At 52.8% G+C, this 23,422-nt stretch overlaps 2 protein-coding genes across 10 annotated transcripts; one reads left to right on the top strand and one right to left on the bottom strand.

Annotated features, from left to right (window-relative positions):
* The first annotated feature begins 360 nt into the window (after positions 1 to 360).
* On the top strand, positions 361 to 19,475 carry SMARCC2 (SWI/SNF related, matrix associated, actin dependent regulator of chromatin subfamily c member 2). 8 transcript variants are annotated; one of them, XM_067696940.1, is made up of 30 exons: positions 362 to 521; positions 2,591 to 2,710; positions 3,331 to 3,416; positions 3,869 to 3,950; positions 4,046 to 4,138; positions 4,736 to 4,805; positions 5,036 to 5,105; positions 5,786 to 5,861; positions 6,031 to 6,162; positions 6,265 to 6,380; positions 7,053 to 7,177; positions 8,182 to 8,241; positions 8,398 to 8,435; positions 8,704 to 8,834; positions 9,119 to 9,190; positions 10,936 to 11,049; positions 11,488 to 11,641; positions 12,323 to 12,415; positions 12,652 to 12,768; positions 12,860 to 12,922; positions 13,255 to 13,513; positions 13,752 to 13,913; positions 14,186 to 14,250; positions 14,442 to 14,577; positions 14,654 to 14,820; positions 15,219 to 15,353; positions 16,353 to 16,740; positions 17,071 to 17,154; positions 17,428 to 17,493; positions 18,050 to 19,475. In XM_067696940.1, exons 1-30 carry the CDS (start codon positions 411 to 413, stop codon positions 18,124 to 18,126), a joined length of 3,462 nt encoding a protein of 1,153 aa, XP_067553041.1. In that variant the 5' UTR covers positions 362 to 410; the 3' UTR covers positions 18,127 to 19,475. The 8 variants fall into 8 exon arrangements, with proteins under 8 accessions (XP_067553037.1, XP_067553036.1, XP_067553039.1 ...); XM_067696939.1 differs by having other exon boundaries at positions 12,649 to 12,768; XM_067696936.1 differs by having other exon boundaries at positions 361 to 521; positions 17,071 to 17,493.
* Positions 19,476 to 20,202: 727 nt separating this feature from the next.
* MYL6 (myosin light chain 6) lies at positions 20,203 to 23,421 on the bottom strand. 2 transcript variants are annotated; one of them, XM_067696954.1, is made up of 7 exons: positions 23,292 to 23,421; positions 22,994 to 23,021; positions 22,007 to 22,150; positions 21,628 to 21,801; positions 21,453 to 21,530; positions 21,098 to 21,142; positions 20,203 to 20,394 (listed from the first exon to the last, which is right to left on the bottom strand). In XM_067696954.1, the coding sequence occupies exons 1-6, from the start codon at positions 23,292 to 23,294 to the stop codon at positions 21,114 to 21,116; spliced, it is 456 nt and encodes a 151-aa protein (XP_067553055.1). In that variant the 5' UTR covers positions 23,295 to 23,421; the 3' UTR covers positions 20,203 to 20,394; positions 21,098 to 21,113. The 2 variants fall into 2 exon arrangements, with proteins under 2 accessions (XP_067553055.1, XP_067553056.1); XM_067696955.1 differs by lacking the exon at positions 21,098 to 21,142.
* Position 23,422: the final 1 nt, after the last annotated feature.

Genomic DNA, 23,422 nt, shown 5'->3' with positions numbered 1-23,422 from the left:
CTACCCGGAGCTATGGGCTGGGGGCTTCTCATGCCACGGGCATCCCCTTGGGGTAGGATAGAGAGGTACCCCACTTCCCGGGCTGAAAGACAAGAAGAGAAAAGGCTTCAGGTCGGTAAAGGGCGATCTCAGGGGAGTGTGCGCCCCCTCCAGGAAACAGCCTCCTCCCCGAAGCTCCGGCAGCTCCCACCGCCGCCGCCGCCGCCGGGGAGGCCGCCAGGGTCCGCCCAGCGCCCCGCGCTCCGCCGCCGCCGCGTGCGACCAGCCGGCAGGGGGCGCTGCGCGGGCCGGGGCCAGCCTAGGCGGCGGGAGGCGGCGGCCGCGGCAGCGGCGGGAGGCGGCGGGAGGCGGGCGGAGGAGGAGGCGGGAGCTGAGCGGGGCGGGCGGCGGCGGGGCCCGAGCCCGAGAAGATGGCGGTGCGGAAGAAGGACGGCGGCCCCAACGTGAAGTACTACGAGGCCGCGGACACCGTGACCCAGTTCGACAACGTGCGACTCTGGCTCGGCAAGAACTACAAAAAGGTACGCGGGCAGGGCCGCGCGGGGCCCGGGGGCGGGACAAAGGGACCGAGGGCCCGCGGCCCCCCCGGCTCCTGCCCACCCTCCCGCGGCCCGCGGCCCGCGGCCCCTCCCCCGCGGCGTCCTGAGCGGCCCCAGCGCGCCCTCCGCCGCCCCGCGCCCCTCCTCCAGCCTCTTTTACCGCCCCCCGCCAGCCTCTGATTCCAGCCCCCGCCCCCACTGCTGCGCCCTCTGCCCCTTGTTTTTCTCCGCTGGCCCGGCGGGTCCCGGTGCCAGCTGCCCACCCTCCATAAGCCATCGCTTTGCGGGCTTTTCCGGGAGAGACGGCCGGGGGTGGACGGGGTGCCGAATGCACACCCCCCCCACACACACACAGCGTGCCCGGCACGGTGCCCGCCAGAGCTCCCCACGGGGCCAGGTACCAGCAAGGCTGAGGCCTCCCCGGTGCTTTGTGTGTGTTCAGAGAGATGATGAAAGCGGGAGGGTAAACAGCTACAGAGCAGGCCCTCGACTGCTCATCAGCCTGAAAAAGGCCCCCACCCCGGGATCACCTGTCTATCGCTCGTCCCCCATCTCCGTACAAGGGGCAACAGAACCTCTTTGGGAGTCAGGGTATATGAGTTCCTGGGCAGCTACCCCTTATAAAACCGTTCCTCAGCTTCACATTGAAGTCACCTCACCACCTGGCCTTGCATTGCCTTGGGTTTGGGGTTCAGAGTCTAGGACACACTTTATGTCCGTAGTCCCCCATCCCATAACAGGAGATATAATGTAGTGAACAAAGGGTTCAAGCCTTACCTGTCTTTTCTACCAGACCTCTTCCTGGTGGTGTCTTTGTCTATAGGCCTGGTTGAAAGGAGCATCTCTACATAGGGCTTTTCTCTGGAGATGGTCTGCCCTTCTTCCTTCTCACTACCCCCAGTTAGGGGTTCTCTTTCTGACTTTCCTTCAGCTCCCCAGTTCTTCCTGCCCAGCTTTGCAGCCTGTCGGAAGTGTGATGGGTGGTTTAGGAGAACGCCCCCCTGATCCTGGTCATGAGCCTGGGAGGTCTCTCTGGGTGTCAGGATCTTGACAAACAGCTGCTGGGTCTGTGGCTTGTCTGTACCCCAGCGTGAGGCTCTGGTTCCCAGGCATCTACCTTTGACCTTTTGGAAGGGAGATCAGTCTAGGGGCTTAGTCTGTGGCCCTGGGGGGGTTGACAGCCTGTGACCTGGTTCAGCTTTCAAGCTCTTAGCTCTCTGTCATTTGCCTTTTCTTTCAGGGATCTCTTTACACCTCCCACTGAAAGGTGCACTTTTCTCTGTGATCAGGGTTGAGGAAAAAGGGGTCAAAAGGTAAAGAGAAAGTCTCTTGGCACAGTTTTTAAATGAGAACAGAAGGCTAGGATGCTAGGTAGCATAATATGGAAATATTTAAGAAGGCCCAGGGTTGCTTGTCTCCGATACAGTTTCCTCAGAAAGGACAGATGTCTTGCTATTTCCCACCAGGCTGGGTAGTAGCTGGTCTTTTTTTTCCATCTAGCAAGGCCTCTGAAGACATTTGTGCCCAGTCCTAGCAGAAGCAGAATGTACAAACTATTCTCTCAGTCCATTTGCCCTACCTTACTTCCTTGCATCTTTTTTATTAGGCTGTATTATCGAGGGAATCTTGACCTTCCACAAAGTTACCCCAAGGAGTAGACTGTTGTCTCGCTTAGAGCCTTGAAGATGTTGCTTCTGTGGCCTGAACTCCGTGAATCTTCAGAATTTTACAACTCTCAGTGCTGTTGTCTAGAGATCAGGGTCCTGCAACTCCATTTTTAGGGTGTTGCTGAGGGAGAGTAGGAGACTGCCTTTACCTCCAACACCAAAGACTGGTAACCTAGGCTGGAGGCAGCAGAATTTCAACTTCTTGGTGAGGGGCATCTAGGGCCTTCCTTCTGCCATTTTCTTTTTAGAGACTAGACACGTGGGGGAAGAAGACACTATTTCTTTCTGCCCCAGATGCTTCCAGAGCTCCTGGGGAAGAAATAAGGGAGATGGTGGATAATTGATCTGGGGTCTATTTTTCTTTCCTTTTCCCTGTTTCCCCAGTATATACAAGCTGAACCACCTACCAACAAGTCCCTGTCTAGCCTGGTTGTACAGTTGCTACAATTTCAGGAAGAAGTTTTTGGCAAACATGTCAGCAATGCACCGCTCACTAAACTGCCGGTGAGTGCAAAAAGCACGGGGGCAAAGCCTCCAAACCCGAGAGGGAGTTGTTTTTTTTGTGTTTTTGTAAATTTCGTAATTTTTGAGATTTGGGTTATTTCCTACCATCCCTTTCCCTGGTTGGGGTGTTACTGGCTTAGCAGAGTCCCCAGTTTACCATTCCCTTTGTCCTAGGAATATTCTGTGCAACAGGTTATCTCACGGTGTCTAAGCTCAGTCATGAAACTCATGGCATGGTTAAAACATATGAGATTTGGATTTGCACAAGCTTGTGTTCAAATCCTGGCTCTGCCACTTGGTGTCTCTGTGATCTTGGACAAGCCATTTATACCTTTTGAGTCTTGGTTTCTTCATCTCTCCATGGGATTAATACACCTACCTTGTAGGGTTTCTGTAATGGTTAACGAGGTAACCCAGTAAAGCACATGGCGGGGCTTTGTGAATATTGGTTTCTTTCTCTCCTCTCTTCCAGGCCTCATGATAGAATGGCACAGGTGTTAAAGAATTCCAGCTTCAAGAGGGAGATCAATTCAGCATAGGATTTTGTGAAAGGATTGTTAAAGTCATAAGAAAATTTAGGATGTAACTCTCACATACTTCTTCCCTTCTCAATTTTGTAGATCAAATGTTTCCTAGATTTCAAAGCAGGAGGCTCCCTGTGCCACATACTTGCAGCTGCCTACAAATTCAAGAGTGACCAGGGATGGTGAGATGCCTTCTCTTCTCTCTGTGCTTCTTACATGTAGTTTAGAGGGAATCCCCCTTTATGATTCCCTGGGGTCTTTGTGGGGTGGGAGAGCCTAGTCATTCTTGCAAGTCTCTTACTTTGCTAGGTCAGTAGGCCTGACCTGCTAGGTTGGCTGGGAGTCAGAGCCAAAATAGTCTCCAAGAATGAGTGAGTATGTGTATGTGCATCAGTGTGTGTATTGTAGAGGAAAAGGGATTCTTAGGTTGGCATCTCAAGCTTTTCTTTGTCCTTTCGCACTAAGTACAAAGTGATTCACGGAGTTATGATCAGTGAACCCCAGATCCCAGGTGATTTTGGCAAAGCTGAGGGCACGATTGCCTCCTAATTTCCCATGTTAAAAAAGTCACATACTCTGACCTCATCCCCAGACTTGAGCTATACCACTCACTAGATTATTGCCTCTTTACAAGGCGGCGTTACGATTTCCAGAATCCATCACGCATGGACCGCAACGTGGAAATGTTCATGACCATTGAGAAATCCTTGGTGCAGGTAATAGGAACCTCCTCCATCCATCTCCCTTCCCTTGGTGAGAATCCAAAACCCCTTCCCTGTAATCTCATCCCATTTATTTCTTCTCCCTACAGAATAATTGCCTGTCTCGACCTAACATTTTTCTGTGCCCAGAAATTGAACCCAAACTGCTAGGGAAATTAAAAGACATTATCAAGAGACATCAGGTGAGTGGGTGGGTCGGGAGAGGTTTTAGAAACCCCATGACTCTCTTTCTGAAGTTTTCCGTACAAGCCGCAGCCCTGAGGTAGCTCTACCTACTTGGAAAGGTATTAGAATGAAAGCCTTGAGCCTCTCTTTCGCTGTTCCTCCCATTTCCCAGTCTTGGCAGATTTGGATCACTGTTCCTAGAGACCGCATGCGCCTGGGGGAAGAGCATCTACTTCCACTGAGCTAGAGGTTGCCTGGTTTCAGATCAATGAAATCTTTGCTCTTTGGAACTCTATAATAACAAGCAGATGTTGTTGGGACATACAGGGACATAAAATCGACTGTACGTTTCCCATGTGTGACAGATTATCTACTCAGAGGATTATCTGCAATTTAAAATTCTTTGATTTGTCTCCATTATTTGCACAATCCCAGCTGTTTCTCTCTGCCACTTAGCTGATGTGTGCTTAGAGAATGCAAACCAACTTCGATACCATTCTGAGCAAAATATGATGAGGAAGGCAGATCTGTGGTTAAACCTTACTTTGGTTTATTTACATCCATGAGTAATTCGGAGGGGACCATACTTACCTGCTTCTCCTTGTGCCATCCAGGGAACGGTCACTGAGGATAAGAACAATGCCTCCCATGTTGTGTATCCTGTCCCAGGGAACCTGGAGGAAGGTGAGACCAGGGTTTTCTTGGTCACTGCAGTGGACAGCCTGGACTAGGAGGTGGAGGACTGCTTAGCAGCTATGCAGTGCCTGGGCTCCTCTCTCCTTTCAGCCCTGAATCCTCTTACCACCTTTGTTCCTATTTCCAGATCCCCTGCTGCAACAGGAGTTGTGTACAGAGTTATTTTGTGTGTATCTCCCTTTAGCTTATGTTTCTCTCTGCTCTGTCTCTATCCCCAGAGGAATGGGTACGGCCAGTCATGAAGAGGGATAAGCAGGTTCTTCTGCACTGGGGCTACTATCCTGACAGGTGAGGATGGGTTCCTGGGGCAGGTTTAAGTACAAGAGCCAGACTGAGAAGCCCTAGAACATCTAGTAAAGCGAGAAGGCACTCTTCGAGGGTTATTTTTAGGTCTAACGTTAATTTGTTCTCCTCCCACCTATTACGCGAATCTTCTGTCTTGGGGGAAGTTTGGACTTAATGGACAAGGCTTAGTCTAAAAGGATTGGGGCTTTCTGTGTGAAATGGTTAGCGTAGTATAATTTTTGGTAAGTAAACATTAGAAATAATCTCAATATCTAACAGTGGGAAAATGTTTCAGCAAATTTATATATCTAGTCAGTGGGCTATTTTGCAATCTTTAAACTGATAGAGATAACACGTGATTTGTAGATAAATATTGCAAAAAGTAGGACGTACGATAACATCTAGTATCAATGCAATTATATAAAAACAAAATTGTACAGAAAAAGTTACTGGGTCACAAGAACTTGTGTTAGAGTGATTCTTTTCTATTTTTGAAATATTTTATAGTCATTTTTATTACTTTATAGTGAAAAGAATCCCAATATTAATTGGAAAAATAATCATACCAACAAATAACCCAACAACCCATACTTTTTGTAAATGAGAAAGGTAAAAGGTTTGCACTTTATTTTTCCACAACTCTATCCCATTGATTGTGCTTTATGTTCAATTTCCCGTGGCAGTTACGACACGTGGATCCCAGCCAGTGAAATTGAAGCATCTGTGGAAGATGCTCCGACTCCTGAGAAACCTAGGAAGGTGAGCTTTTCTTGTCTGTGCCCCCTCCCCCAAGAAGAATGCCAGGGCCAGACCACTTTTTGGAGGTGAAGCAGAGGCTCCTGTGCCCTTGGGCTCCTCTGTTAAGGATCCGCAGACAGAACTGGGGCTTCCAGGCCTCTCTCCAGGACAGTCTGCCTTTGTACTTCAGGTTCATGCAAAGTGGATCCTGGACACAGACACCTTCAATGAATGGATGAATGAGGAAGACTATGAAGTAAATGATGACAAAAACCCTGTCTCCCGCCGAAAGAAGATTTCAGCCAAGACACTGACGGATGAGGTGAAAGCTATTCTTTTCTCCTTGATCCCTTAGCACAAGTCCCAGAACAGGTCTTTGCTGGAGATTGTTGGCTGACATTTGCCCCAATTCTCCAACCTGCAGGTGAACAGCCCAGATTCGGATCGACGGGACAAGAAGGGGGGGAACTATAAGAAGAGGAAGCGCTCCCCATCCCCTTCACCGACCCCAGAAGCTAAGAAGAAGAATGCTAAGAAAGGGTAGGCCAGCCCCTAACCCGCCCCCGCCTTTACTGCTCTGTCCACACCATGGTGAAGGAAGGAAGGACAAATTGCCTCCCGTAACCACTGGGCCCTGACCTGGCTGAGCCTGAGCGGGAGGATGAGGAGGTCTTCAGCTGTCCAGTGGATACTTCTGATCCCGGCCACTAGTAAACTCACAGAGAGCTTAATCTCCAAATGAAAGGCCTTTGCCTCTTCCCATTACTCTGTAGTGATGGGTTTCTCTTTGCTCAGCTCTGCCCTCAGGATTCTCTCTCCCTTTTTTATTTCCTTCCAGTTTTATTGAGGTGTAGTTGACATACAGCCCTGTATAAGTTTAAGGAATACAGTATCATGATCTGGTTTACATACATCATGAAGTGATTATCATGATACATTTGGTGAACATCTATCGTCTCATGTAGATAATAAATTAAAGAAATAGAAAAATAAATAAGTAAAAACATTTTTTTTTCTTGTGCTGAGAACTCCCAGGATTTCCTGTCTTAACAACTTTCATGTGTACCGTACGGCAGTGTTAATTATATTTATCATGTTGTACCTCACCGTCTCTTTGGGAGTCTTTCTTGCTTCCCTTCCATTGGACCTCACCTTCCAGGGATTCCTTGTCCAGGGGTGACTAGATTCTCTTTCACTCTCTTTCCTTCCCAGTCCCTCAACACCTTACACCAAGTCAAAGCGTGGCCACAGAGAAGAGGAGCAAGAAGACCTGACAAAGGACATGGATGAGCCCTCACCGGTCCCCAATGTGGAAGAGGTGACATTGCCCAAGACAGGTATGGGCCAGACCAAGCTCCTGGGCCCCCGCTCCCTGTCCGGCTCTTCCTGTGTCAAACCCCCTGGGTGGGCTGACTTCCCAGGCCCAGCTCCAGGTGTAGAGGATCTTTCCCTTCAGCTTAGCTGGTTACTGAAACTATTTTCATCAGACAAGCCTTGAACTTCATATCCGTATCTGAGTTGTGGACTGTGCTCTGTCTCCAAACTCTTTTTTATTACACACCGTCAGTAAAATATATTTGAGCACAAATTATACACGTGTACTATTTACCACTACTTTAGGAGTGTTATAAAACACATACATTGTCTAAAAATGGGCAAATGTAGAGGATAAGATTAAAAAATATAAAGAGAGGTTCTGATATTCTTTGCCTGTATTTCAGTGGACCCTCTTTTGCGTCCCCATTTTGGAGACCATTGCTCTGCAGTACTGGTTTACAGTCTATATTCCATAGACATCCAGGAGTGGGTTTCTGGAGTAGGATAGGGGAGGCCACTGAGAGAGAGGAGTTCCGGCTTCCACCCCCTCATCAATCAGAGCAGCTCTCCTCTCTATTTATGTTTTCTCCTGAGCTGCTGTGTATGAATTCAGTGGAGGAAAATGTCCTCTGCTTTCAAAAATGTTTAAGATCCAACTACTCCTCTACAGAGTGATTTGGTCAGACTCTGTCTCAGTCCATGAAGAACTTACAGACACATGAATGGAGATAAGGGCCAATCAAAGACAAGAATGATTGATGAATGTTCATAGAGTAGAAGATGCTTCTTTATAAGAAAAAAGTTGAGTTAAATGAATTTTTGGTTGGGGAAGGGGAGAAAGTGGCAGGAAGGGGAGAAAGTTTCAAGCCACAGAATGATTGTGACTGGAGGAAGTTGCTACGTTTTGTGATCAGATGGGGCAAGCTTTTGGAGAAAGTGAGCTCTCTGGAACTGTTAGCAGTGGAGAGGCGAGGGCTTGATTTAGGCAGAACCTGTCTGTGAAAATGACTCTCTCCCCTGGCAGTCAATACTAAGAAGGACTCGGAGTCAGCCCCAGTCAAAGGAGGCACCATGACTGACCTGGGTAAGATGGGGAGCTTGGGGCAGGTGGTCAACGCCTAAAGGAGGGGAGGGGAGGCTGCCACCTGCCCCTAGCCTGCCGGGGCCTTTCCGAAAGCACACTAGTTCTGCGGCCCCTGAGGAGGCTCCAGCCTGCTATCTTGCTGTCTCTCTCTTTCAGATGAACAAGAGGATGAAAGCATGGAGACCACGGGCAAGGTGGAGCCAGTTTAGAGAGGCCCTACCTCTCTATGTGATTCTGACTTGTGATTATAAAGTTCCTTCTACCCAGAACTTTCCACTGCCCAGACTTCTCCCACCCGATTTCTAGCTGTTGCTCAAAACTCTGACGCTTTGAGTCCCGGGGCCCAGAACTGTTCATTCCCATCCCGTCTTTAGTGCCCACATTCCTGGGGTATAGGAGAAGCAGGGGGTTGCTAGGGGCAAGATGGGAATGCTGAGAGTCCAGCAGCCTCCATACTCGCAGGATGAGGATGAGAACAGCACGGGGAACAAGGGGGAGCAGACCAAGAATCCGGACCTGCATGAGGACAACGTGACCGAACAGACCCATCACATCATCATCCCAAGCTATGCTGCCTGGTTTGACTATAATAGGTATCGGTGCTCCACCTTCTCACTAAATCCTCATTTTCCTGCTCCACAGATCAACATGTTGTTCCTCCTCCTGCCTCCAAATGAGTTACCTCTTCCTCAGCCAGGTAGACCGGGGTACAGTTCAGTTTTAGGGAAGCTCCTGGTCTCAGAGTCTTCCAGCCCTGGCAGAGAGTTCTCCCCAAGCGTCTCATTCCTTCCTGCTGCCCCATCTTCCAGGCTTTTCCTCCCTTTGGGGTCTCATCTCTCCTCTAGAGCCTCCGAATGCACCCTTTCTTGTCTTGCAGTGTTCATGCCATAGAGCGGCGGGCTCTCCCTGAGTTCTTCAACGGCAAGAACAAGTCCAAGACTCCAGAAATGTAAGGAAATCTCAGCTCATGATGCTCTGCCTCCTGTGTCCCCATTTGTTCCTCCCAGTCCAGTGTGGCAAACATTTCTTGAGCTCCTTCCATGAGCCAGGCACTGTGCTAGGCTTACAGAGACATGGTCTCTGCCCACAGGCAGCCTCAGCCCAGCACTGTGACCACTGCTCTCTAGGATTTGCCTGGGGGCCATGTTAAGCATATGCCTCTTCTGCTCAAAACAGGTATCTGCTCCGGTGCCTACAGAGCCTCTCCATCCATAATTACTCATGCTGTCTAAAATGCACATGTCTCTAGCATAAGTAGTAGCTTTGACTAAAATATAACTGACTGCTATTGGTCCCTTAGAGTAGGTTTTGATAGGAAAAAATGGGAGGAGGAACTATTAAGACCCAAGTCTGTGAATTTAAGGGATGGAGAGATGTGTTTTGTAAAGTCTGGGCTTGGGGCTCAGAAGTCTTCATCTCCTTCAAGGCTCCTCCTGCCGGGCCAAATCTGCCTGGCTTCAGTTTGGTGTTTTCCATGGTTAGGGATGCTCCAGGATATATATGGTGAGGCAGGTGGGACTTAGTGCTGAGCCCAGGCCCCCTGAGGACTGAACCAGCTGGCTTCCCAGCTGCTCCTCAGCTTCCCCACTCCCTGCTCCGGGGCCACCTTCCCTTCCACCATGTTTCTTTCCCTGAAGCCTGGTATGGTTCTCTCCTCCTCCTCTTCCTGGGGAGAACAGTGTGTGAAAAAGCCTTACTCTCTCCAGAGGAAGTAGTGACAGATGACAGGAGTGCAACTTGATCTGCAGGCAGAGTTGGAACTAGAACTGTTCTACACTTTGCACTCTTGGTGTAAAATAGTAAATGATAATTGCCTACATGTATTGAGAGCTTACTGTCTCCCAGGCGTTATCCTAAGTGTCCTACATACCGTGAATAATTTAATATTCATGTCAGCTTTAGAAGTAGGTCCTGTTATCTTCAGTTTAGTGATAAGGAAACTGAGGTGTAGAGGTGTTAAGTCACTTGCTTAAGGTCACACAGCTCTTGAGTAGTAAAGCTGGGATCTGAGTCCTTTAGTCTGGCTCATGTTCTCAAATTTTACACTATACCACACAATAGCTACCATTTTGGGGGCTAGTACAGTGTGCCCGGCACTGTTCTAAACCTCTACAGACCTTTCTAATTCTCAATAGACACTTCATTTTACAGATGAGGAAACTGAGGTTCAAAAATTGAAGGCCATCACAATAGAACTAGGATTTGAACTTAGACCTTTCCACCTTTGACACACGTTTTCTCAAGACTACGCCATGCTGAGGAGGTGGAGGCACCGATCAGGACTTCCCTTTAACAGCTGCCTTTGGAATTAAGGGCACTTTCTCTTACCTTTTGATTCCTTTTCAAAAGTTGGATTGAGGGAGTTCCCTGGTGGCCTAGTGGTTAGGATTCCAGGCTTTCATTGCGGTGGCCTGGGTTCAATCCCTGGTCAGAGAACTGAGATCCTGCAGGCCGAGTGGCACAGCCAAAAAACGTTGGATGAAACATCCCCAAGTACAGCTAAGGAGATAACTCATTTAACTAAAAACCCCATCAAAGGTTTGAACCCCTCGTGTCTAGCACACAGTGACCCGCAGTGTGTATTGAGTCAGCTGCGGTGTTCTTCTCTGTCTGTCACACAGGAGGAGTCCTTAGCTCTCTTATCGTTTTACCTACCCTTCAGCCCTCTCATCGTTCATCTCTCTCTTTTCTAAGCTACCTGGCCTATCGAAACTTCATGATCGACACTTACCGGCTGAACCCCCAAGAGTATCTCACGTCCACTGCCTGCCGCAGGAACCTGGCGGGTGATGTCTGTGCCATCATGAGGTGGGTCTGCAGCTGAGGGGCAGCGGGTACCTGAGGATGAATGCCCACAGATGTCTCTTGGCTGATGTAGAGAGGCCGGCAAGGAGCATAGGGGACGAGCAGGAAAGAACATCTCTAGAGAAAGGCGAAGTTCAGGTTCGGGTACGGGTGACTTAGGGAATGGCAGGGGCGCTCTCGGAAGTGCGGAGGAATGGAGGAGGGGCGCGTCCGTAGTGAAGGAGCCTACCCAGCGAGATAATGCAAGGGGAGATGTTTAGTAGCTGGGTGGGTATGGAGAGAGGCTCCCGCTGTGGATGTGGACGTGGGTGTCACTGGCATATAGGTGCTGGGAGGAGGCGGTATTTCCCAGGGAGTGGGAGGAGTGGAGAAGAGGGTGCCCCAGCTCCACCCCAGCCCTCCTCCCCGTGTGTGACCGTGTCTCTGCCTCTCTCCTCACAGAGTCCATGCCTTCCTAGAACAGTGGGGTCTTATTAACTACCAGGTGGATGCCGAGAGTCGACCAACACCAATGGGGCCTCCGCCCACCTCGCACTTCCACGTCTTGGCTGACACACCGTCTGGGCTGGTGCCTCTGCAGCCCAAGACCCCGCAGGTAGGGCGAGGGGCTGTGGGGACAGGGTGGGATTGGGCAAAACGGGGCTTCTTCGCACTTTTCTTTTTCTGGTTTTTTAGGGTAATGGTTCAGGAGTGTTTTGAGGCTTCTTCCTTTCCCAGGGGATGCAAAGGGCCACAGGAATCAGCCCCATGTATTTAGCACCCTCTCTCAGCCTTTGTGCCCAAGACTCTGAGGACTTGCTGAGGCAGAAGAGATGCTTCTTGTCCTTGGGGAGCAGACAGGCTAATTAGGGGACGGAGCGGATAGAGAAAAATGGCTTAAAATTAAGTTGCATGAAATTTTTTAACTTTGTCACGTTTCCAACATTTTTTCATTTTTGCTTCATAATTTTTGTCACTTCCATTTTTTTTCCACTTCCATTTCATACATCACAAAAATTAAGAAGAGAAAAGTTACGTGGCTTGCCCAAGGTCACACGTGTAGGGTTAGAGCCTACTTGTTCAGCTCCTAAATCCTAAGAGAACCTGTAAAGATCCATGTGAATACAAGTGGATATCATGCCAACTACAGATCTAAACAATCATTAAGGGAGTACGGAACAGTGGCATGAGTGCCCCCCAAGCTTGCGAGCTGCCCGGCATTTGCTCTTGAGGCCTCCAGGGCCTCGGCCTGGTCTTTTCCTGCCCAGCCTCCATGACGCCAAGCTCTGTCCCCCAGGGCCGCCAGGTTGATGCTGATACCAAGGCTGGGCGAAAGGGCAAAGAGCTGGATGACTTGGTGCCAGAGACGGCTAAGGGCAAGCCAGAGCTGGTAGGTGGGGTGTAGACCCCGCTGGGCTTCTTATTTGCCCCTTTATTGGGGGGCCCCTGCCCGGGAAGAAGAGCCATGAGAGCAGAGGAGCTACAGCAGTGAGGGAGGAAGTCCCGCCCAGGGGTGTCCCTGGCTGTGGGAAGGAAGCTCCTTCTGTCTGTCCTGTCTCTCTGTCTGCCCCTGGCTCCTGGCAGTCACTCGGACTCACCTCTTTCTTTCCCCTCCACAAATAGCAGACCTCTGCTTCCCAGCAAATGCTCAACTTCCCTGATAAAGGCAAGGAGAAACCGACAGACATGCAGAACTTTGGGCTGCGCACGGACATGTACACAAAGAAGAACGTCCCCTCCAAGGTACGGAGGTGCGGGCTGCCTGGGCGTGGTGCACCTTCGCTCCTTGAGGCTGCGGGCTCCTCCCTCTGACCCACCTGTGTTTCCCCTGCAGAGCAAAGCTGCGGCCAGTGCCACTCGAGAGTGGACAGAACAGGAGACCCTGCTACTCCTGGAGGTAAGTAGGGCAAGGGAAGGGGAGCCCTATGAAAACGGAAGTGGCCAGGGGGCCGGCTGCACTCGTGAGTGGGGAGAGCATGATCTTGCCCCAGCCTCTCTCCTTCCTGGCGCCCACTGCACCTGCCCCAAGGACCAGCTCCAGGCCAGGGACTGGGACCATTTCGTTAACCCCTTGTCCTTTCTTAGTGCTACTTGCAGATCCCCCTTGGGTCCAGCAGAGTACACAAATACCACAACCCAGAGAGCTTTGAAGCAGCTCCGTTTAGTGGGATGGGGGTGTTGACCTTCAAGGAAAGTGGCTAAGTGAGGTTGTGTCTCCACCACCACCAGGCACTGGAAATGTACAAAGATGACTGGAACAAAGTATCAGAGCACGTGGGAAGCCGCACACAGGACGAATGCATCTTGCATTTTCTTCGGCTTCCCATTGAAGACCCATACCTGGAGGACTCAGAGGCCTCCCTGGGCCCCCTGGCCTACCAGCCCATCCCCTTCAGCCAGTCCGGCAACCCTGTGATGAGCACCGTGGCCTTCCTGGCCTCTGTCGTCGACCCTCGCGTGGCCTCCGCTGCTGCGAAGTCAGCCCTAGGTAATGCGGAGGGGTCCTGGCCCTCTCGGTTTGCGTTTGAAGGGCTGGGTACTCAGGCCGTGAAACCCCCTCAAGTTTGGCTGCCTTCCTGGCCTTGTCTGCTGCTGGCATCAGCCCAGGCACCTGTCCAGCTCCATGAAGGTGTAGATGAAGAGCTGGGCTTGTGAGGAAGCTCTCACAGGGAGAGCCAGAACTGCCTACCGCCCGCTCCCAGCCTCACCCTCTCTGGGTCTTACAGAAGAGTTCTCCAAAATGAAGGAAGAGGTACCCACAGCCTTGGTGGAGGCCCACGTTCGGAAAGTGGAAGAAGCAGCCAAAGTGACAGGCAAAGCAGACCCAGCCTTTGGTCTGGAAAGCAGTGGCATTGCAGGAACCACCTCTGATGAGCCTGAGCGGATTGGTAAGACCTGGCACGTTCCCGGACTCCTCCCTTTTTACCAAGAGCCTGAGCCACCTGGCCTCCCCACACCATCCCTGCGTCCACTTGGCCTCAGAGCACAAGACGAATGGGGAGAATTGGTGGGGCTTTTGTTTTTCCCAGGGCTTTACCTTAGGTACCGTGGCTCCCCACTGGTCCTCCCAGTAAGATCTTGGCTAGGAGAAGGGGCTGTTGGAAGAGCGTTGTAGACAGACTGTGTCAGACATTTCCCGTTTCCTCTCCCCCGGGCCCAGAGGAGAGCGGGACTGACGAGGCGCGGGCGGAGGGCCAGGCCACAGAGGAGAAGAAGGAGCCCAAGGTATAGCGGGACCCACACAGGCTGGGAGGGCAGAGGGGACAGGCGTGGACCGCGGTGGGGGGAGCCGGCTCCGTTCAGCTCAGGCAGGCTGGGCTGGACCTCCCAAGTAAGAGGCGTAAACTCAGTTCCTGGTCTGGGCCCTCTGTGTGCGAACCAGCGCCCTGATGCTCCCCCCTTTCCTGGGACTCCAGGAACCACGAGAAGGAGTTGGGGCTATAGAGGAAGAAGCAAAGGAGAAGACCAGCGAGGCGCCCAAGAAGGATGATGAGAAAGGGAAAGACGGCGACAGCGAGAAGGAGTCAGAGAAGAGTGACGGGGACCCGATAGGTGAGCCTCGAGCATGGTGGTTGGGGTCCAGGAAGGAAGCGAGGCTGTAGGGCTCAAGACCCTTTTCCTGGCCCAGTTGATCCTGAGAAGGAGAAGGAGCCCAAGGAAGGGCAGGAGGAAGTGCTGAAGGAAGTGGTGGAGTCGGAGGGGGAAAGGAAGACGAAGGTGGAGCGTGACATCGGCGAGGGCAACCTCTCCACCGCTGCGGCCGCTGCCCTGGCTGCCGCTGCCGTGAAGGCCAAGGTGAGGACCAGAGACCCAGGGGAGGAGGTGCCCCTTCCCTCATCTCACGTCACCTGGAAGAAATCCTTTCTTGTCATCCTTAAACGACGCTGGCCTGTTTCCTTTCTCTTTTGATCGTGAGAGGGAGACTCGGTCATCTCTTCTCTAAGCTTTTTTAAGCCTTTACCACTGGGCCTGTTTTCACCCTCTAATTATTTGACCTTGTCTTATCCTTTGCCACTCTCTCTCTCTCCTCATGTTCTTTTAAAAATATCGGTCAAGCCTGTGCTGCTTTCTGGGTTGTGACCACAGCAAGTTCTTTCTTGAAACCTGGCAGCCTCCATGCTACCCTTCTCGGTCCCGGAACGTCTTCAGCTGGGTCCTCCCACTGACGGGCCGCCCCACCCCTCCTTCCTTAGCACTTGGCTGCCGTTGAGGAGAGGAAGATCAAATCTCTGGTGGCCCTGCTGGTGGAGACCCAGATGAAAAAGTTGGAAATCAAACTCCGGCACTTTGAGGAGCTAGAGACGATCATGGACCGGGAGCGAGAAGCAGTGAGTTGTGTCCCCTGGGTGTTGGTGGGGTCCCACCTTGACACTGGGCTGGGCCCCAGTTTAGGATGGAGGGAGCAGCAGTGCAGAGAGCCTGAGGCCAACAGGGCAACACAGCAGAGCGGGCTAGCCCAGGCCGGAGCCGGAGTCAGCCCAGGCAGCTGGGGATAAGCAATCCACAGGTGCAGCCTGGAGACCGAGGTCCCACAGAAGGTCAGCTCCAGGGTCACGTTCTAGTCGGTTCTTTGACTGCTGCATCTCCAGGTCCTTGAAGGGTGCTTGGCCCATAGTAGACTCTCAATAGAGATTTGTTGAGTGATTGAACAGGTTTAAGGCGTGATGAGAGGGTAAGGGCTTCAGATCCAGGAGGTGAACTTGGAAAGGGAATGGGATGGACAAGGTGTTGAATCATTTTGATTTTGAGAAGATATAAAAGAACTAGAAGACAGGGACTCTGACCCTGATCTCCCCAATTGAAGATATCAAACATACAATATGGAGACATCAAAACCAGTTAATGCTTCAGGTATCTGACAAATGCAAATTAAGAGGTCTCCAATTAAGTATAAAAGTCCTGAGAGAGAATGAAATAAAGGCTGAAGCTCAGAGGCTAGGGATTTGATCTGGGATGGCTTCCTAAGAGTGGTGAGTTTTTCTCCAGTTTTGAAGGAAGAAAAGAACATGATTTGACAAGAGGAACTGGAGGGGTTTTCCAGATTAAAGTAACGACAGATTCAAAGCTTTGGAGCTGAAATGAGCAAGGGCTGCCACCAGATTAAGTCCACTGCAGTGAGAAGCCAGCGGGCAGCCAGAAGACCTGGTGGGGGGAATTGGAGAGGGGAGGGCGGGGGAGCACGGAGGAAGCCAAGCACAAGGGTGAGATTTGGCGTGGGGAACTGGCAGAACGAGAGTCTGGGTTTGTCAGAAGACAAAGCAGGGGACAAGGCGTTCGCCTCTGGGGTCTCCTGAACCCGAGTAACCGTTCTTCGTTGGCTCTGGCAGCTGGAGTATCAGAGGCAGCAGCTCCTGGCCGACAGACAAGCCTTCCACATGGAGCAGCTGAAGTACGCGGAGATGAGGGCCCGGCAGCAGCACTTCCAGCAAATGCACCAACAGCAGCAGCCGCCCCCGCAAGCACTGCCCCCGGGCTCCCAGCCTGTCCCACCTGCGGGCGCTGCTGGGCCACCCGCTGTCCACGGCCTGGCTCTGGCTCCGGCTCCAGCCTCCATGGCCCCTGCCTCTGCGGGCAGTGGGGCCCCTCCCGGAAGCTTGGGCCCCTCTGAACAGATTGGGCAGGCAGGGTCAACTGCAGTGCCACAGCAGCAGCAAACAGCTGGAGCCCCCCAGCCTGGGGCAGTCCCACCAGGGGTACCCCCCCCTGGACCCCACGGTGAGTGATGGGTTCTGAAGCTCTCGCTGACTGGAGGGATCCGGGTGACCGTGCCAGTTCCCCTCAGAGGGGATATGGGATAGGACTGGAGATGAGGCTCAGCCTCGATTTCTATAGATTGACCTTGGTTATATCCCTAAGCCAGCAGGGATCCCTCCCCAGTCCCAGACTTTGGGAATTTTGTTCCCAAAATTTTTTTTCTATTTATTCTAGTATCAGGAAAAAGGCAGGTGGCACCTAGGAGTGACGAGGTTATCCTCGCTGTGAAAGTGAGTTGGCAAGTGAGATTGTATGCTTCTAATCTTCTCGATCTCTCCTTTTCATTCCCAGGCCCCTCACCGTTCCCCAACCAACAAACTCCTCCCTCAATGATGCCAGGGGCAGTGCCAGGCAGCGGGCACCCAGGCGTGGCGGGTAATGCTCCTTTGGGTTTGCCTTTTGGCATGCCGCCTCCCCCCCCTGCTCCATCCATCATCCCATTTGGTAGCCTAGCCGACTCCATCAGTATTAACCTCCCCCCTCCTCCTAACCTGCATGGGCATCACCACCATCTCCCGTTCGCCCCGGCCACTCTCCCCCCCCCTAACCTGCCTGTGTCCATGGCGAACCCTCTACATCCTAACCTGCCGGCGACCACCACCATGCCATCTTCTTTGCCTCTTGGGCCGGGGCTCGGATCCGCCGCAGCCCAGAGCCCTGCCATTGTGGCAGCTGTTCAGGGCAACCTCCTGCCCAGTGCCAGCCCACTGCCAGGTGAGAAGGGTCCTGGAGGGGAGAAGGGTGAGGGAGAGGGGTCCACGTGGAGGGCTGGAGGGCAGGGGGGGGTGGGCTCAGGTACTAGAGCTTCCACAATCCCTTTTTGAACGCTCTGGTAAAATTAGAACACAGGAGGGAAGGGCCTCTCTGGCTGTCCTCCACCATTCCCCAGCCTGGCAGCTGCCACCCCTGGGATGACGCTGGGGCCTTTCACTGGTGGGTCATGGAGGAGTCCTGTGGCACAGAGCATCTCCGTTGTAAACTGGAAAAACGGCTACTTGTCTGCATGATGATTGGCGTTCCCTTTGCTTGTTCCCGTCACGTTCAAGTGCCCCATGTAGAGAGTTCCCTTGGGGGCAGAAGGATGATTTGGGGTATCCCAGTTTTCCCAGCGTATGGTGGGAAAGGGTGTCGGGGAAAGGAAGTTGTACACCGTGGGTACTCTTTCACCTCCTGTCCATTGCATGCCATGCCCGGTTGTTTGTCTGGTGGCCTGGGTCTGGAGCCCTCTCTCCTGCTCACCCCAGCTGATGCAGCTCCCTTCTCTCCACAGACCCAGGCACCCCCCTGCCTCCAGACCCCACGGCCCCGAGTCCAGGCACAGTCACCCCTGTGCCACCCACACAGTGAGGAGCCAGCCAGACATCTCTCTCCCTCACCCCCCATGGATATCAAGGTTCCAGGAACAGCCCTCTCCCCACCACTGGGACCCTTCCCCAGCCTGGAGAGTTCATCACTACGTAAGGAAAGCTCCTCCTGCCCCTCCAAAGCCCCCACCATGCCTGTCAGAGGCATGTACTTTTATATTGGATTATTCAAGGACTTCTGTTGAAAAGATGTTTCTAATGTCTGGGAGAGAAGATAGGATGGGGATGCTGCCCTCAAAGGAAGGGCTGGGGGAAGTGTTTATACAAGGCTCTAATTAACCACTTCTAAGGGTACATCCCCTCAAAACTATTGCATTTTTTATGGGTTGAAAAAAAGTGAAGCTCTTTAAAAGGAAGTAGAGGTTTTAAAAAAGCCACATTGGAGCTCCCTCCACCCAGTGGAAAAAATCCAACTTTTACATATTTTGAGGAGGGAGGTGAGTTTTAGGAAAGGGGAATTTAGGTTCTGGGGAGAGCTCTGGGGATAGAACAGGGTGCAGATACCTGTCTCCTCCGGCCTCTCGTTAGTGACTGAGGCAGCTCCCGAACCCCCTTGGCCACCCCACCCCCAGTTTATTCCCACTAATCTCTCCTGCTGCTTCCTCGGTGTTGCTGTTTTAGGCCACCCCAGCTCAGCCAATGGCCCCTTTCCCTCTGAATGTCAGCTTTGTGTTTTAAAGTCTCCTGCGTAGTTGATGTCAGCGTATGTGTATTTGGTGGGGACACATTTTGGGGGTTCCTGTGGCAGGCAGTAGAGGAAGAAAGGGCGCTTGGGGCTATGCTGCCTCCTGCCTGGGCTCTGTCAGCGAGCGGGCTCCCAGAAGATGTGGAGAGGGGCTCTAAGAGGATGGGAAGTCCTAAAAACGTGAAATTGTCAAAAGCACTTAAGCACCTCCTTCTTAGGGCTGGGTGGGTCACCCCGCTCACCTCTTCCCTCTCCCACCAAGACCATCAGAGCCGTGGCTGGCAGTAGCTAGGGATTCCTTGGGATTTGGGGCAGCAGCCGGGGAGGGGGTGCCCGACCTAGGGTAGGGCCGACCCCCTGCTCGCAGCTCATGGCTCAGCTCTGCTCCCCGGATCCCAGTGCCCCCAGTACCGGCTCCCCGCTCTTCGTCCTTGGTGTGAAGGCGAAAGTGACTCCAGGCTCTCCACCAGTTCTTCCTGGTTCCTCCCACCAGGCCTTGTGTTCCTCGTGTCCCCATATTTCTCTTCCTCTGCGTCTTGGCACCTTTCTTCTGTTCAAAAGTTTTCTGTAAATTTTCTTTTTTCTTTCTTCTTCTTTTTCTTTTTTTCTTTTTTTTTTTTTTATAAATTAATTTGCTTTCAGTTCCATCTGTGGATGCCTTCTGTGTTCTCTTACCTGTGGCTGTTAGGCGGGGCGGGGGGGGGTGGGGAATCAGGCTGTGGGCAGCACTCCTGGAGTCTTTCGCAGTGGCGATCGGTGGGGCTGCAGAGGCACTGGGCCTCTCTCCCAAACAGGCCAAGGGCAGCACAGCTGTCCAGACTGTACGACTGGTGCAGGGACTGGGCAGAGGCTCTCTCTCACCTGCCCTCAAAATAGCCATTTAAGACTTGGAAGGACATCCTCACATCCCAGAGATTTTGTCTATTTATCCTTTCAGAAGTGGTGGCTTCATAGCTTCCCTTATTAGGCGGGGAGAAGGCAGGCATCTCAGCTACTTGTTACTGTTGGCCCCTAGCCCTGCTGAAGTGAGACAGGCTCAGGCAGTGCTAATATGGCCTGGCTTTCGTGCCAATAAACAAACACTCCCCGGGCTCCCCGACAAAAGGCCTTCAGTGCTGGGGAGGGCTAGGAGAGGACTCAGCACCATATGGGATGGCACAAGGGTGGCCAGCGTTGGTGCTACAGGGATTTATGGCTTTCCTAATCCCCAAGGGGTAGCCTTTGTAGCATCAATAACTAAGGCCAGCATTTCTTAAATCAGGCAAAGATGGTTCCTAGAGGCCCTTTGCCGGCCGGCTTTCCCCAGCCTCTGGTCCATTGACCCCAGACTGTCCTCCCCTTCACCCTGCTCAGGAAGGAAAGCAGAACCGCATGTAGGGCAGAGAGCAAGTTTATTTGGTGAATGCTGAAGGCAAACATCATCCAAGAGAGACAATCTGGGAAAACTACTGTGACAAGAGCACCTAGGAGGCCTCCGGGGCTACATACACAGTCTCCCACAGGGAAGGCGTGGTTTCCGTGCACACTGGGAACGTCCTCAGCCATTCAGCACCATGCGGACGAGCTCTGTGGAAAGGAGAGGGGGTGATCCAGGGAGCAGGGCCAAGGGGAGGGGTCCACCAGGGGCCAGGAGACCACAAGACCACAAAGGTAGCCTAAGAAGGAATGTGCCCACAGCAACCAACCTTGGGGTCAGTTTGCAGAGGGGCCACCTTGAGTCTGACCAGTCCTCTCAGCCCCCAGTTCCCCTCCCACCAGCTGTTATTTCCCCACCCCACCCTGAGCAGCAAGAACACAGCAGAGGCAGAAGAGTTCTCAACTACACCTACAGCTACTGTCAGCCATTGGCGGGAGGAGAAGACAGAGTTTTGGGTTAGGGTACCTCCGAGCTGCCCAGCAGAAGGACGGGAAAGAGACTTCAGCTACAGTAGCACAGTGGGACAGGCAACCCACCCCCCGCTGCCAGCTGCCCGTGCTCCCGGGCTAAAGGATGACCATGAAGCAAGACTGGGATAGGCTGGTGTGAGTTCCCAGACACCAGCGCCCTAAGAAGCAAAACCTCAGCCCATTCTAGGAGAGAAGGAGGTACCACACCCCCAGGCTGTCTTCCTCTTTGAGGAACCCCTCCCCTCCCCAGTCAGCTCCATGCAGACACATGCCAGGAGGAAGTCAGATGGTAGTAGGGGAAGGGCAGGGGCTAGAGAGCAAAGGCTGGGAAGAAAAACACTGGGGAGGTCAACTAGAGAAGAGGGGCTGGGAGGAGCCGTACCCGCCCCATGGGCCCGTCACCCCGACAGGATATGCCTCACAAACGCTGCAGGAAGGAAGAGACATTAATGGTGAAGACAAGACACAGACATGGGGTGAAGGGGTCAGGCGGCGAGGGATTAGACATCCATTTATTTTACTTCCCATCCCTTTCCCACCCTTCATGCCACATAAGCCCTTCCTTTCCTGTCATACCCCCCTGGCCTCCCACTCCTGGGCTGGGCTGGGCTGGGCCCTGCCCCTTGCCTGTTGGCACTTTTTGGAGCCTGAATCCAGGGACAGGGAAAGCCCCAAATGCTGCACTTGACCTGCCCTGTATGGCTGCTTCCTCCGTGAGACCCCAGTTAGTCCCTCACCTTCATAGTTGATACAACCATTGCTGTCCTCATGCCCCGCCACCAGCATCTCTACTTCTTCCTCTGTCATCTTCTCACCTGCAGAGGGGAAGAAAGAGTGAGCGTTCTGGAATTGGGTGACACGTGAGGTCTATCAGGTGGCACCTCAGCTCAAGAAGGAAGGGCAGAGCCTTACCCAGTGTGACGAGAACATGCCGGATCTCAGCACCCATGACCGTGCCGTTCCCTTCCTTGTCAAACACCCGAAGGCCTTCAACGTAGTCCTCGTAGGTGCCCTGGTCCTTGTTCTTGGCCACAGTCTGCAGCATGGGCAGGAAGTGCTCAAAGTCCAGCACCTTCACGTTCATCTCTGCCATAAAGGAGGTGGAAGCAAAGTCACATGCATCCTCAGGACTGGGGATTATGTGGTTCCCACTCAAGGCAAGAGAAATCTTATCTGGGATTTGCTAGACAAGAGCTGCTTGAGTTCAGGGCCTAAGAAGACAAAGCGAAGCCATCAGCTAAGGACTGCAGACCCACTACCACACTGCAGAGTTATTCTTAAGGACCCTCACCATCACTCTTGGGGTTCCCCAAGACCTTGAGCACCTCGGCGTTGGTGGGGTTCTGGCCCAGGGCCCTCATCACGTCCCCACACTGGCTGTACAGGATCTTGCCATCCCCTGTTCGGTCAAACAGCTGGAAGGCCTCCTTGAACTCTGAGGATTCAGATAAACATCAGCACTGGGCACGTGGGGGTTGACCCAAACCCTCCCTTACAGCCCCTGCGGCCCATTCCACTTTGATCATGCTGCGGAAACCAGATATTTATACCGCTGTGCACCCAAACCCTCTAAGTGATCCAGCGTCCCTTCCTCCGACTCAGGTGTCCCCCATAAATACCCGGCCTGCCTCCCCTGGCAGAGGCACCAGCCATTTACATACCCTCCGCCTGCCCAGCCTCCTCACCGCACTACTCAGGGCAGGGATTTGCCACCGCCCTGTCTGGGCCCTGTCCTTATAAGGAAGTGGGAGCAGCAGCCTGGGACTGGGGTCATCCCAGCCTGCCACTTCCCACCCCTCCAGTACAGAGACCTTTCAGAGAGTACAGCTACAAAGAAGTATCCTCAGCAAACTCCCCTGTCCCATTTTCACAAAGTAACAGGTCACTGCTGTCTACAGCCTTCACGATTCCAAGCTGGGGGAGGGGGAAAGTTATCACAGGAGGAGAAAAGAGGCAGAAGTAGCTAACTAAGGAACAGGGGAGCACAGGCAGCTTAATACACAGTCCCCAAGCCCCACACACAACAGGCATTAGTGACCAAGTTGTTTCACATGCCCACACCACCTAAAACTCACCCAGTGCTTGGGGCTCAGATCTAGAGTACAAGGGAAGGGAGGAAGAAAGAGTGAGAAAAGAAAATGGAAGATCCAGAAGGAGGGAGAAGGGAATCCACGAAGTACTCCCCTGGGGGTGCTGAAGAGAAGACAGGTGGCTGGAGGGTGCTAGAGGGAGTGTCCTTCTCCCGAAGCATGACCTCAATAGGGGTCAGATTACCTACCTGCGGTCTGGTCCTCGGTGAAGTCACACTGCTCAGAGAAGAGGGGAGCGGTCAGCATCTTAACTCCAATCCCCCAAGCTTCTATCCCCGTCCCAAGAACTCTGAACCACAAACTCCCGTTCCATGCTGGGGACCCGCTTCCCAGCAGGACAGGATCCCCGACACTCCAACCCCACCTCCAACCTTTAAGGCCCTCAGGTTCCTTTACCCCCTACCTTTTGCCTTCTCCCCGCCCCCTATCCCCGGCTTCCCGCCTCTCGCCCCAAATCCCGCTCATCTTCCCAGCGCTGGGCCCCACCATCTTGACTGCTCAGCTCTGCGGGACCTTTTCCTGCAGTAATGGCTCCGGTTCCGGGCCCAACCCTAGTCTTAGTACGTCCCAATTACGTCACCCCCAGGCGACCCAGCCAATAGGAATCCTGGCCCGGG

The sequence above is a fragment of the Pseudorca crassidens genome, chromosome 11, assembly GCF_039906515.1.
Source record: "Pseudorca crassidens isolate mPseCra1 chromosome 11, mPseCra1.hap1, whole genome shotgun sequence".
In the NCBI taxonomy this organism is placed as follows: domain Eukaryota; kingdom Metazoa; phylum Chordata; class Mammalia; order Artiodactyla; family Delphinidae; genus Pseudorca; species Pseudorca crassidens.
The sequence above is the reverse complement of the archived record's forward strand: the minus strand, read 5'-3'. Positions and strand labels throughout refer to the sequence as shown.

Bases quoted from the DNA above. Each gene is read 5' to 3' on its own strand.
- SMARCC2 (XM_067696935.1), top strand. From the start codon at position 411: ATGGCGGTGCGGAAGAAGGACGGCGGCCCCAACGTGAAGTACTACGAG. The intron at 11,050-11,487 runs GTGGGTCTGCAG...CTCTCCTCACAG, and splicing joins GATGTCTGTGCCATCATGAG to AGTCCATGCCTTCCTAGAAC. The intron at 14,821-15,218 runs GTGAGGACCAGA...CTCCTTCCTTAG, and splicing joins CCGCTGCCGTGAAGGCCAAG to CACTTGGCTGCCGTTGAGGA.
- MYL6 (XM_067696954.1), bottom strand. The intron at 22,151-22,993 runs GTAGGTAATCTG...CTGAATCCTCAG, and splicing joins CACCGAGGACCAGACCGCAG to AGTTCAAGGAGGCCTTCCAG. The intron at 21,802-22,006 runs GTGAGGGTCCTT...CCTTTATGGCAG, and splicing joins GGGGAACCCCAAGAGTGATG to AGATGAACGTGAAGGTGCTG.